Below are 13,025 nucleotides of genomic sequence, written 5' to 3'. Positions count from 1 at the left end.
GGGAGTTTTGACTCTTCAAGCATTGTCCTTGCAGCTTCAATTAGTGATCTGTTCTTCCTTTCCACCACACCATTTTGTTGTGGGGTCCTTGGAGCTGAGAACTCATGCATGATCCCATTTTCTTCACAGAACAACTTCATGGTTGAATTTTTGAACTCAGTTCCATTATCACTCCTAATGTTCCTTACTTTGAAATCAGGATGATTGTTGACTTGCTTGATATGATTGATAATGATTTCACTGGCTTCATCCTTTGATCCAAGAAAATAAACCCAAGAAAACTTTAAGAAATCATCTACAATCACTAGGCAATATCTTTTTCTTGAAATTGACAATATATTGACTAGTCCAAAGAGATCCATGTGTAGCAGTTGTAATGGTTCATCAATTACAGATTCAAGCTTCTTACTGAATGATACTTTCTTTTGCTTTCCTTTTTGACAGGCATCACACAGTCCATCCCTTATGAATTCAACTAGAGGCATTCCTCTAACTAAGTCCTTTTTGACTAGATCATTCATTGTCTTGAAATTCAAATGGGACAGCTTCTTGTGCCATAGCCAACTTTCAACTGCACTTGCTTTGCTGAAAAGACAAGTAATGGATTCTGCATCTGTAGAGTTGAAGTCAGCTAAGTACACATTCCCTTTTCTAACTCCAGTTAGAACCACTTTATTGTCCTTTTTACTTGTGACAATACAGGCTTCAGAATTGAAGGAAACAGTATTCCCTCTGTCACATAGTTGACTGATGCTCAATAAGTTGTGTTTGAGACCATCAACCAATGCAACTTCATCAATGATGACATTTTCTTTTGAAATCAAGCCATATCCCATAGTGAATCCTTTGTTGTCATCTCCAAAGGTTATGCTAGGGCCAACTCTCTCCTTAAACTCTGTGAGCAGGGTGAAATCTCCTGTCATGTGTCTTGAACAGCCACTGTCCAAGTACCATAGATTCCTTCTTTTCCCTGCACACAACAAAATCAATCAAGTTGATTTTGGTACCCAAGTTTCCTTGGGTCCAGCCTTGTTAGTCTTTTTTCTAGACTTCATTCCTCCTGCATCTTTTGACTTTGGTAACTTTGGGTCAACCTTGATCTCAGATGTGGTTGGTTGAAGTGTAGGGTTAGTCACAGAATCATTTAGCACATTTGATTGAATTTGATAAGGCATAGATTGTGCAAATATGTTATTCCACATAGGCATATTGTATGGCATTTGAGGCATACTAAATGCAGTAAAATAAGGATTATTAATATATGGCATGTTTGTAAAATGTGCATGGGGATTCTGATGAGACATAACAGGCATGGCATGTAGAGGTGACATAGACATGTTAGGCATGGAGGGATTTGAAGGCATGGGAGTATTTTTAATAGATTTGCAATTATCAGATAGGTGATTAACACTTTTACAATGCACACAGCTTTTTCTAGGAGCATACCTATCAGGTGTGTAATTGTTATGTTTATTAATCCCTACCTTCCCATTTCTTTTAGATTTTCTTTTAGTTTCCTTCTTATCCTCAACCAACTTAAGCCTATTTTTCAGCTGATCTAAAGTCATGTGTCCTATATTCACCTTACTGGCATCTTTGGATGTGCTGGCTCCTTCTTTGACAAAGTTCTTGAAAGTTGAATCATCCTTCTTATTGAGATTTTTATTTTTGAAATTACTTGCCTGTTTTAATTGATGAGCCTTCAACGGATGCTCCTTTTCTTCCTTCAACGGATAACTTTCATCATCTGTTGATTCCACATCCGTTGACAGTCCATCAATTAATTCTAACTCCTTTTTGTTTTTCTTCCAGGCATTCTCACAGAATGATTCAATTCCCTGAACATTGGCAATCTGAACACTAACATCCCTAGATATTTTCCAGGCCTTGATTACCTCTTGCTCACTTTCTAACTGTTTAGAAAGAATTTCTACTTTCTTAACAGCTTCTTCTAGTTCACTCTCAACAGTCTAGCATTTAAGCTTTATCTTTTCAAGCTCAATTACCTGATCCTCTAACACAGCATTCCTATCACTTAAAAACATATTATTCTCTTTGATCCTAGTGTTTTCTTTAGCTAGTGATTTCAGGGAAACACGCAAATGATATAATTCATTGGACATATCATTTATAGCTTCATTGCATTCATGTTTAGAAAGCTGAGAGAGATCAGTAGTAATTACCAGGTTGCTTGATGAACAAGTTTCATTTTCATCAGAATTAGCCATCAGGGCTAGATTGACATATTCCATATCATCATCTTCATTGACCCCATCTGATGCCCAATCATCTTGAGTGAGAAAAGTTCTTTCCTTTTGTTTGAGCAAATCAAAATACTTCTTTTTGTAATCAACTTGCTCAAATTTCTTTTTATTAGAGGTTGGCTTCCTACACTCACTTGTAAAGTGTCCACTCATGCCACAGTTATAATATTTGAACTTGTATTTGTCCACCATGTTTTTGTTTGGCTTAGTGAATTTTGTATTTTTCCTGAACTTCATCTTTACAAACCTCCTGGACAGAAAAGCCAGATGTTCATCAATATCATCAGAGTCATCCTGACTGGAATTGTCTTCATCCTCAGCTACTTGCTCTTTACCCTTGCTTGATTCTGATTTGCTTATGCCAATTTTGAGACTTGGCATTGTCTTTTCCTCATTCCTGGCTTCAACATTCTTACTGTCAGCTACAAGTGCAACCGATCCTCCTTTTCTCTTTCCCTTTTCCAACAGCTCATCTTGCTCCATCTCAAGTTCATATGTCTTCAAAATTCCATATAATCTTTCAAGTGTGAAGTCCTTATAATCTTGAGAATTTCTTAGAGAAACAGTCATAGGCTTCCATTCATTTGGTAGAGACCTTAGAAATTTTAAATTGGAGTCCTTGACTTGGTACACTCTCCCATACAGCTTTAATCCATTCAACAGTTTCTGAAATCTATTGAAGGTATCATTCAATGATTATCCTTCTTCAAAGTGAAAATATTCATACTGTTGAATGAGAAGCTGCATTTTATTTTCTCTAACTTGCTCAGTGCCTTCACAGATAAGCTGTACAGTATCCCAAATTTCCTTAGCAGTTTGGCTGTTGATGACATTGTCAAACATATCTTGATCCAGGCCATTAAACAGAATGTTCATGGCTTTCTTGTCCTTGTGGACCTCTTCAATATCTTCAACAGTCCATTCTGCCTTTGGCTTGGGAATAGACTGTCCAACAGCAACTGTTGTAGTAGCAGCTGTGACCACCTTGTGTGGGATGTGAGGAGCATTTTCAATGCAGTTGATGTAGCTTTCATCTTGAGAGAGAAGATGTAAATGCATCTTCACCTTCCAGTAAAGATAGTTATCTCTTTCCAGGATTGGAATCTTTATACCAATATCCTTCTTACTCATGATGTTAGCAGAATAGATCTTTAAACTCTTTGTATGTTAAGAGCAAGCTCTGATACCAATTGTTATTCCCAGTGGACTAACAATGAGATTTACAGAAGGGGGGTTGAATGTAAATCTCAAAACTTTTTCAAGTTTTGAGCAGTTTCTAAGGCTAAGTGTTTCTGAGAACAAGTGTGTGTGAATTGCTTGAAGCCAATGCAGACAGATATATATTCAAACACAAATGTAAAGAACACAGAGAAATTAAAAACTTTTCTAGTGGATTTGTTGTTCCACCAGAGATGTGTTATTTCAGAAAATCTGTGATTCAAAGAATTAAATCACAGCTGCTTCCTAGTACAAACTAGATGATTTGCTCTCTGAATTTTTCTAAACAGCTCTGGAAAATTAACATCTAATTACTAGCTGCTACTTGGTTTATATATCACCAAGTTTACAAGTGAAGACAAAACTGTAAAATATAATTAAAAAGGCTCTTCACATGTTTCTTCTTCATTTCTCTATCCAATGCAATCTAGGATAATCTGTGAATCATTGAATACTTCCTTGTTTACACCAGAATGGAAATGCTGCATTTTCTTGATTCCTCCAAGAGGCTTCCACATTCCAGTTTGTCTCTGTCAACCCATATGCCTCTGTCAGCTTATGAATTATCACTATCAACTGCTAATGAACTAAGCATCCGTTGAAGCTTTCATCCGTTGATGCTTTATCCGTTGAGGCTTTATCCGTTGAAACTTTATCCGTTGATGCATTATCAGTTGAAGTCTTTATCCGTTGAAGCACTTATCCGTTGATGGATATTATCCGTTGAAGCATTAGAGACATCCGTTGAAGCTTTGTTTCTTATCCGTTGAAGGACTTCAATATCAGTTGATACTTCTTCACTTATACAAAATTACAAGGCATGAAATATTTACAATTAGCCCTCCTATTTGCATATCCACTAGTAGTCAACATGACTGATACTTTCCTACAACATCTAAGAATTACAACTTGAATCCAGATAATGAAATGTTCTACAATACTAAACTTATTGCTAAGTAAAGCTACTCATTCAACGGATAGCCAAGATGGTCTTATCCGTTGAGGCTACAAACACTAGATTTCTACTTAAGTATTTTGTTTAACTTATCATCAAACTAATACACATATTCCTAACAGGGAAGTTGGTTAAAAGACCCTTAGTGCTTTCATCTGCTGATTCCGAGGACGGAATCCTTATAAGGGGGTAGATTGTAATATCCCATATTTTCAGATATTATTATTATTATTATTTGAAGTGTTTACGTGATTTTTATATGAAATTTTAGTAAATTTTATGGTAATTGGAGTTGATGTTTTGGATGTTTATATGTGATATTCTTTTAGTATTCTAATTATTATATGTCCAGAATAAAATATAGATAATTATGATATTTTTCTGGTAATTTTTGGACTATTATATGATTTTATAATGATTTATGGATTTAATAATTATTTTCAAGAATAATTACAAAAACTATTTTATAAAGCCGGGAATCGTCCAACTTCAACCGTTTTTACATTTTTACAACCCGGAACTTTTCCGTAAACTCCTTCCTAACCTAATCTGGATATTTTGAACATTTTCCGTGTTTTAACTTTCTCGATCCGGATTACGGTTTGACCCGTACGCGTCCCGGCGCAAAATTTTCGATACGATAATCGTTTTGATAAATTAACAAAACCCGTATTCTCGAGAGACGGGATATTTTTAAATTATTTTCTTATAGGGTGTTTTATAAGAAGCCCGGTTTTGATAATTATCCAAATCTGATATTAAATTGTATCATTTCTATAGTTACTTAGCGGCTAAGTAACCTATTTTCGGGTCCGATATGATCCAATAGGATACTCGTTACTTGTTTAAATTGCATTTTTATGAATCGATCCGTAATTTGGACGCGTATTTACTTGTGTTGCTCGTTTTATTTGAGTCTGAATGTATTTTATGTGTATTCGGGGTTTTTTGTTAATTTAGGTATCTTTCTGTTTTTCAAAAATAAACGGATCGGGACCCCACCGGGACGTCAAATCCCACAAAATCTGTGTTTTTATTTTTATAAAATCATTCGTATTTTAAATATCCAGTATTTTTTGCATTTTTTAATTATTCGCAATTTTTGGGAAATTTTGACATTAATTTTGTATTTTATCGCTTTTAAAATTATTCCCCGTAATTAGTATTTTTGGGCGTAATTATTTTAATCATAGGAATAAAAACACCCTTAATTAATTTTGGGGGATATATTTTCTGTAAATATAAATAGCTGCTTAAATTTTATTTTATTGATTTATTTTTCATAAAAATTTCAGAAAACAGGAAAATTTCAAGAACAAAGTTTGGGGGTGGAAATTTTGTTCTTCATCTTTGATTGATGATTCCAGGAGCTACAGACCTCAGTTTGGAACGTTCTAATAACCGATTTGAAGCTCTCGATGAGCCCTTCATTTCGATATCAATTTCATCCATTCCTTTGCAAATTCATTTTTCTTGGTTTTAGTTCGAATTGAATTCTTAATTTCTAGGGGTTATTGGATGTTTTTGATGTGACGAATAGAATTATCATGATTCCCATAGTCGATTTAAGGATTTGTTTGTATGGTTTGGTTGCTCGAATGCCTAAGTCGAGTTCGTCGGTTTGATGGTCTTATACTTTTGATTTTTTCTGAAGTCCTTGATAATTGCTTGTTAATCTTGTTATTTGTATTAGATTCTACATCTTCTAAGCTTTATTTTCGTGTATTGAGTGTTGAATTTAGTCAAGAAATGAAGAAGTTCGACTGTTGGCCGGAAAAAGCTCGTATTATCGCCGGCTTGTATGGCTTTTCGACCGGAAACGATGAGTTTCTGCTCGTCTGTTGTAGTGGTTGTTCGTTCTGAGTTTAGCTTGAAAATCAGGACTAAAACCAAAGAAAACCGAGTGTTTTGGGGTGAGGAATCAAGCCACCGGAAAATTCCGCGGTGGCCGGATTTTAGGCCGGAAACTGGGTTCACTAAGAACTCCGGTGCGAGTTCTTCGTCAACCCGTTTCAACCATTGACCCGACCCGGTTGGTTTAAATCCAACCCGGGTTTGATCCCCTGAAACCCTAACCCCAATCCCCATTTCTGTTTCCCTGATTTTATTTTAAAAACATTTAAAAAATCCTTTTTCCTATTTTCAAAAATTAATTTATTTTATTTCTAAAATTCATTTAATAATTAATTTTAATTCCAAAAATTATTTACTTAATTATTTTAAATTCCAAAAATTATTTACTTTTATTATTTTCAAAAATCCGAAAATTTTATTCATTTAAATTGATTAATTATTTTGATAATTAATCAGTTTATTCAGATAATTTGTATTAATTTTATTTTAATTCCAAAAATTATGGAAATGTCATTTTTAATTCTGATTTTTCCTAAATATTGATTTAAAAATTATTTTGAGCTTTTAAAATTTATATTTTGGTATTTAAAATTAATTAATATTATTATTAATTGATTTATTCTCATTTAATTCTTATTTTATTCGTAATAAATAAACCGTTCGTCCGTTTAATACGAAACGAACGCGTATAGACTCAGAAAAATACTACACTTTCAATAAAAATAATTTTGAGCTATAATCATACTCCTTAGTGTTTCTCAATAGTTCTCTCTGATGGGTTAAAGATAAGTCGTGTAACGTACTTGATATATTGGGGACTATAACTCATTTTATATACCACCTAATTAAATCTCCCATTATAACTTAATTGGGCCTAGTATTAGGTATCCACTTATTAGGTTCATGTAATAAATTAAAATTTAATTGGGTTTCTTATTTGATCACCTAATTTAACCCAATAAATTAAATAGCAAATATAATCGATATATTTTTATGTAGCCCATAAAATTATTATTATTATTAAAATAATAATAACAAAGAATTTATGACACAAAAAAAATCATAATTTTAACATAAAATTCTACACCTAAATTTTAGTATGCACGTCTCGATTATAAAAAAAACTACATAGAACAATCAAGTATGAAACAAAATTTCAATCATATTATCAATACAACTCATCTGAAAATAAAAAAAATATATAATTTTATATACGAACTTAAAAAAATTGGCTGAACAAAAATAAATTACATAGGCTTAGATATTATTAGACAACCTCGGTCAAATCCCGAACCTTTTTCGAAAACCAGGTCAAGTCACGATTCCGAGTCCGAAATAAGCCGAAGCTTACTGTCCCAAATGCAGCCAACTTGGGTAACGAATATCCCACTACAGGCCCCCAAAAGATCATGATTTGTTGGTGCAAGTAGTAGTAGTACATTGCCTTATAAACTGAACAGAAATCCCCAATATCCTCGATGTGGGACTGGAGTGTTACAAACTCCCCCACTTAAATTCCTGACATCCTCGTCAGGCCCGAAATAGACAGCCCATAGGTCCGGATCGTTCCTCTCTAGCCATTGTGGGATAATACCGGCTGGCTTCGTGTCCCCACCTCCGGACCTCTTGCCATTGTGGGATAATACCACTAGCCTTCATGTCCCCACCTCTTGCAACTTTGCGCATCAGGCTTTTGAGAGTCGGATCTGATACCATACGTGACAACCCAGGTCAAATCACGAACTTTTTTCAAAAACCGGGTCAAGTCCCAATTCCGAGTCCGAAATAAGTCGAAGCATACTATCTCAAATGTAGCCAACTTGGGTAACAACTAACCCACCACAGGCTTCCTAAATATCATGATTTGTTGGTGCAAGCAGTAGTAGTACTTTGCCTTATAAACTGAATAAAAGTCTCAAATCTCCTCGATGTGGGACTAGAGTGTTACAATTCATGAGTAGCGGTTACAATCCACACAACTTACCTCTATATGAGTAAACAAAATGTTGAAAATATATAAATTGGAGTATTTCACAAATTCTTAATACGTATTCTGTTTCAATGACATTCATCTTTGTTTAAAAATATTAATCCAAAAAAAATCTAAAATGAGACTTGTCATTAGAATCGAAAATCGATCATTATTTAAATTTATCTAAACAAGATTTAGAGGAAAAGAAAGTTTGAAAAAGAGGGATGGAAGGGACGAGGAGTCCGCTAAGGTTGCAACTCATTGAGTTATCTACTTCTACATATTAAATAGCAATCAAGTGTAAATTGAACTATTTTAATAGCCGCAAGATTATGAATTTTCCCTTTAATTTTAAAGAATTACACAAATGTCACCCTTATCTCATTTATGCTAAAAATAAGTAGAAATTATGTAAAGACAAAAAATTGAAACCCTAACCTCCTATTTCTAATGTATATGTCACTACCAATATGCTAAATAGATTATTGAGTTTGCTTTAAAAATCTTATTAGATAAACCACATCATTTCTTTTTATCATGTTCTTTTTTTATAATTTTTTTGCTAAATGATTCACACGCACAGGCTCAGAATCAAACTCATCATCTCCCGCAAACGGGTACAACAGCTCAACCACTGTAGTGACACTTTGTTTATTTTTTTAAAATTTTACTTTTGAGTAAATAAAATGTGGCCTTATATTATTTATGTTACTCTATTTCTTAGTTCACTTAGTTTTACTTTTAATTATGTATTCAGTCATCTTGATAATTTTTATTGCCCTTGACTTTTTACGATTTAATAGATATTAATTATATTTTTATTTTTTGTATACTAATATTTTTCTTATTATACTTTTGAATTAGTAAATTATTGACAGAAATGTATAATGTTGCAGAATCGAACAACCTTATGCTAAGTTTTGGGATCAATTTTTTTTTCATTTTCAGATTTTCAGATTTGAGTTTAGCATCGTTTCATTAGAATATAAGTCAATCTCATGTATTACAATTCAGGTTTTAATTGAATATGAGTCAGTATCATATTCTTTTTATCCAAACTTCATACTTTGTTATCCATCCAATCTGGACCGAGTATAATCAAATAATATATAAGATCATTTTTATTTACACTACTTAGATAAACATTAAACTGAATTTTTTGAGTTTTCTGTTAGCTAGCAATAACAATAGAAAACCCCCACCAATATTTTACGAAAAATAAAAAAAAACATGCATACTACTTATGAATAAATATGGTAAACTTATTGACAAAAAGCTATAATCTAATACTAATTAAATTTTGATTCGCAAATCGCAACCATTATTTCACGATTGACATACTAAACATATTTAAAGTTCTTAGTCCTTACATGAAGAGTTATGTAATATTTATATCGGATATTTCACTAAAGTATTAGTTAAAAAATTCATTTTTTTATTATATCACACAATTACATCACATAATTTCTAGATAATTTTTTTAAATATGTGAATCAAATTAGATATGTTTGGTTGCCAAATTATTTAGAATTAAGGCGATTAAAATGTGTAAGTAGTCTAAAGACATATACCTAATAATTTAATTAATACATGTTTTATAAATTGAATAGTTTTTTCATAGGTACGTTTTACCGAATGTACTTTCTAAATATAGGAGATTTTCGAGATTGTTAATAAAGTTATGATATTTGTGAAATATAATATACAAAATAATATATTTAATATAATATTTTACTTATTGTGCATATATTTTAAGTAAAATAATAACAACAATATAGAAATCATGTAATAATGTGGATACAAGACACAAAAACTAGATTGAGATTAGTGTACCTCTATGAAATAATAATGATACTAAACAAAAATATGTTATTATTGAGGTGTTTTTAAAAAATGTTACAGGCATTAGTTGCAAAAGGTATAAAATTTACTTTTATTGTAACACTCCCCCATCAAGGTGTTGAAATGACATAGTAGTTTATGTAAAAATTAATCTTAGAAAAAATAACTAATTGAATTAAAGGTTGTATCATATATGTCCATATACGTAAAATATGATTTATAAGTAAATTTAAGTAATTTTGTAATATGTGTTAAGGCTTAATCTTATGTGCACGACCAATTTTATATTTTTTTATAAATATACCATCAATACATTAAAATTACATCATTTTATAAATGTTCTTGATATACAAAGACTATTTTGTTAAAACAATTATTTTATTATACTCAAATATTTAATTTGATAAAGCTAATCTCATGTTGTAAAAAATTAATTATTTTAGCAATTAAAAATTATTTTGTGTGATTTTTTAGTAATGATATTTATCCAAAATATATATAACTTAATCAATTTAATAAAACGAATTTATTTATCAAAATGCAATCTCTAAACAAAATATAATATAGATAAAATAAAAACTAGTAAAATTATTATTTATCGTATTTTCTTATAAAATTATTTTAATATATACTCATAATTATGTGCCAAATATTATTTAAATATATATACATACTAGTATCTCGCACAGACTTTTACCCAGTTGGTATATTAATTAGTAATTCGTAATGGGTTTCGCCTATTTTTTAGTTATTTTTAGTTCTAGGGTGATTTTTACTTGGAAGTACAGAAGAGCGGTTTTATGTGATTATTAAGCAATCCGACCATATCATAAAAAAAGAAATTATGAATTACTAAAAAAACTATAATGTCATTGCTGCAATCTTGACTCTCAATATTTAAATATTTCAAAGAAAGTAACGGCAGACTATTCTATCAAAAATGTGAAGCCAACAGGGGAGAAAAAGTCTTCCTCTTCAAGCAAACGCGTATTGAAGTTAAAATAGCTAATGAGCCGCTATAAAAGGATGGTGCATGCAGCAATTCTTTGCAAATCATCTTCATTCTTTTCTTCTACGTACTAAACCAATAGCTAAAACAATGGGTTCTAGAAAATATAACTCGGCAGCTCTTGCCTCCACTCTTTCTTTAATCTTCCTCTTTTGCATCCCATGCAATGCTCAGCTATCTACTTCATTCTATGATACTACTTGTCCAGATTTACAAAGCACAGTTAAAACAGAGGTTAGGACCTCTATCTCTGCCGAGCGTCGGATGGCAGGATCACTCATTCGCCTTCACTTCCACGATTGCTTTGTTCAGGTGACATGTTAATTTCATTCTGTATATGTACATGTATAACAATTGTTGATATATATATGCACATGAGATATGTGATTAATATATTTGAATTTATATATAGGGGTGTGATGCATCAATCTTGCTTGATGATTCTCCTACTATCCAAAGCGAGAAAAGTGCCCCTCCCAATAGGAATTCTGTAAGGGGGTTTGATGTCATTGACAGAGCCAAGACTGCTGTTGAGAAAATTTGCCCTGGCGTTGTTTCTTGCGCCGACATTCTTTCTATTGCTGCTCGTGATGCTACTGTTTTGGTATGTCAAGTATAATATCATGATTTCAATGTTAAAATTTTATGTGCATGGCATGGACACATATTTTTAAACATATGTAAAAGCTGAGATTCACAGGACAACTATATATCGTGCAGTCCTATTTGTTCTGCACTTACAATTTCTATTGTTGCGTTCTAATACATATATTTGTTTGTATTATAACTAGGCTGGTGGTCCAATATGGACAGTAAAACTTGGAAGAAGAGATTCTACAACTACCAATTTCGATCAAGCGTCAAATGGTCTTCCATTTTTCCGTGATAATCTTCAGAAACTTATTAAAGACTTCTCCGATAAAGGCTTCACTATAAGGGAGATGGTTGCTTTGTCGGGTAAGTAACAGTAATCCATGTTACCAGAACGTATATTACTTAATTTTGTTCATATTTACCTGTCAATTTATTTTTTTTCGCATCATTTCCCACATCAGAGAATGTAATAAACTCAAAAACTTGTTTTAATATTGCAGGCGCACATTCATTTGGCCAGGCACAATGTTTCACATTCCGTGACAGAATATACAACAATGCGTCTGACATTGATGCTGGATTTGCAAGCACCCGCAGACGTAACTGCCCTTCCAGCGGTGGAGATGGAAATTTAGCTCCACTTGATTTGGTAACGTCTACATCATTTGACAACAACTATTACAAGAATATCATACAAAAGAAAGGACTTTTGGAAACAGATCAGATCCTTCTTAGTGGCGGCTCAACAGATGACATTGTGAGAGACTACAGCAATAATCCGACCACATTCAAAAATGATTTTGCATCTGCCATGGCCAAAATGAGTGATCTTAGTCCCCTTACTGGCACATCTGGGGTGATTAGAAAAATTTGCAGTTCACTCCCCTCATAATTTATATACCGTGAGTCTTACGTATGCCAAGATAATCGAATCATATAGCAAAAAAATAAGTTCTAAAGACTTGTAAGCACCTATGAATGCTCATTTCATTCTTCTGTTTATTGTTTCTTTTTAATTGTAGGTATTTCACATAATTATTCTGCATTGTCAAAGTTTATGTACGTAAGCGAAAGGTTGTTACTCAATAAAATAAAATGTCTGTCTTGGTATATATGTTTCTGGTTATTAGTTAGTTAGATGTTTGTATCATTTTTTATAGCTGCATGAAGAAAATGTAATTTTTTTATTAGATATTTTATAAAATTCATATGCCTATTAATTACTTTTAATTGATCAAAATTCTGTATAATGAGTATGCGTTTTATAATGTTAGTATTTATTTTATAAGAAAGGATTAAATAACTAGTACACAGGGT

At 32.3% G+C, this 13,025-nt stretch overlaps 1 protein-coding gene across 1 annotated transcript; it reads left to right on the top strand.

Annotated features, from left to right (window-relative positions):
• Positions 1-11,168: 11,168 nt before the first annotated feature.
• LOC141724841 (lignin-forming anionic peroxidase-like) lies at positions 11,169-12,818 on the top strand. Its single transcript, XM_074527128.1, has 4 exons — positions 11,169-11,426; positions 11,527-11,718; positions 11,906-12,071; positions 12,209-12,818. The coding sequence occupies exons 1-4, from the start codon at positions 11,205-11,207 to the stop codon at positions 12,598-12,600; spliced, it is 972 nt and encodes a 323-aa protein (XP_074383229.1). The 5' UTR covers positions 11,169-11,204; the 3' UTR covers positions 12,601-12,818.
• The last annotated feature ends 207 nt before the right edge of the window (positions 12,819-13,025 follow it).

The sequence above is a fragment of the Apium graveolens genome, chromosome 5 (genome assembly GCF_009905375.1).
Source record: "Apium graveolens cultivar Ventura chromosome 5, ASM990537v1, whole genome shotgun sequence".
Lineage (NCBI taxonomy): Eukaryota > Viridiplantae > Streptophyta > Magnoliopsida > Apiales > Apiaceae > Apium > Apium graveolens.
Note: the sequence above shows the minus strand (reverse complement) of the source record. Positions and strands in the feature narration are given on the sequence as shown.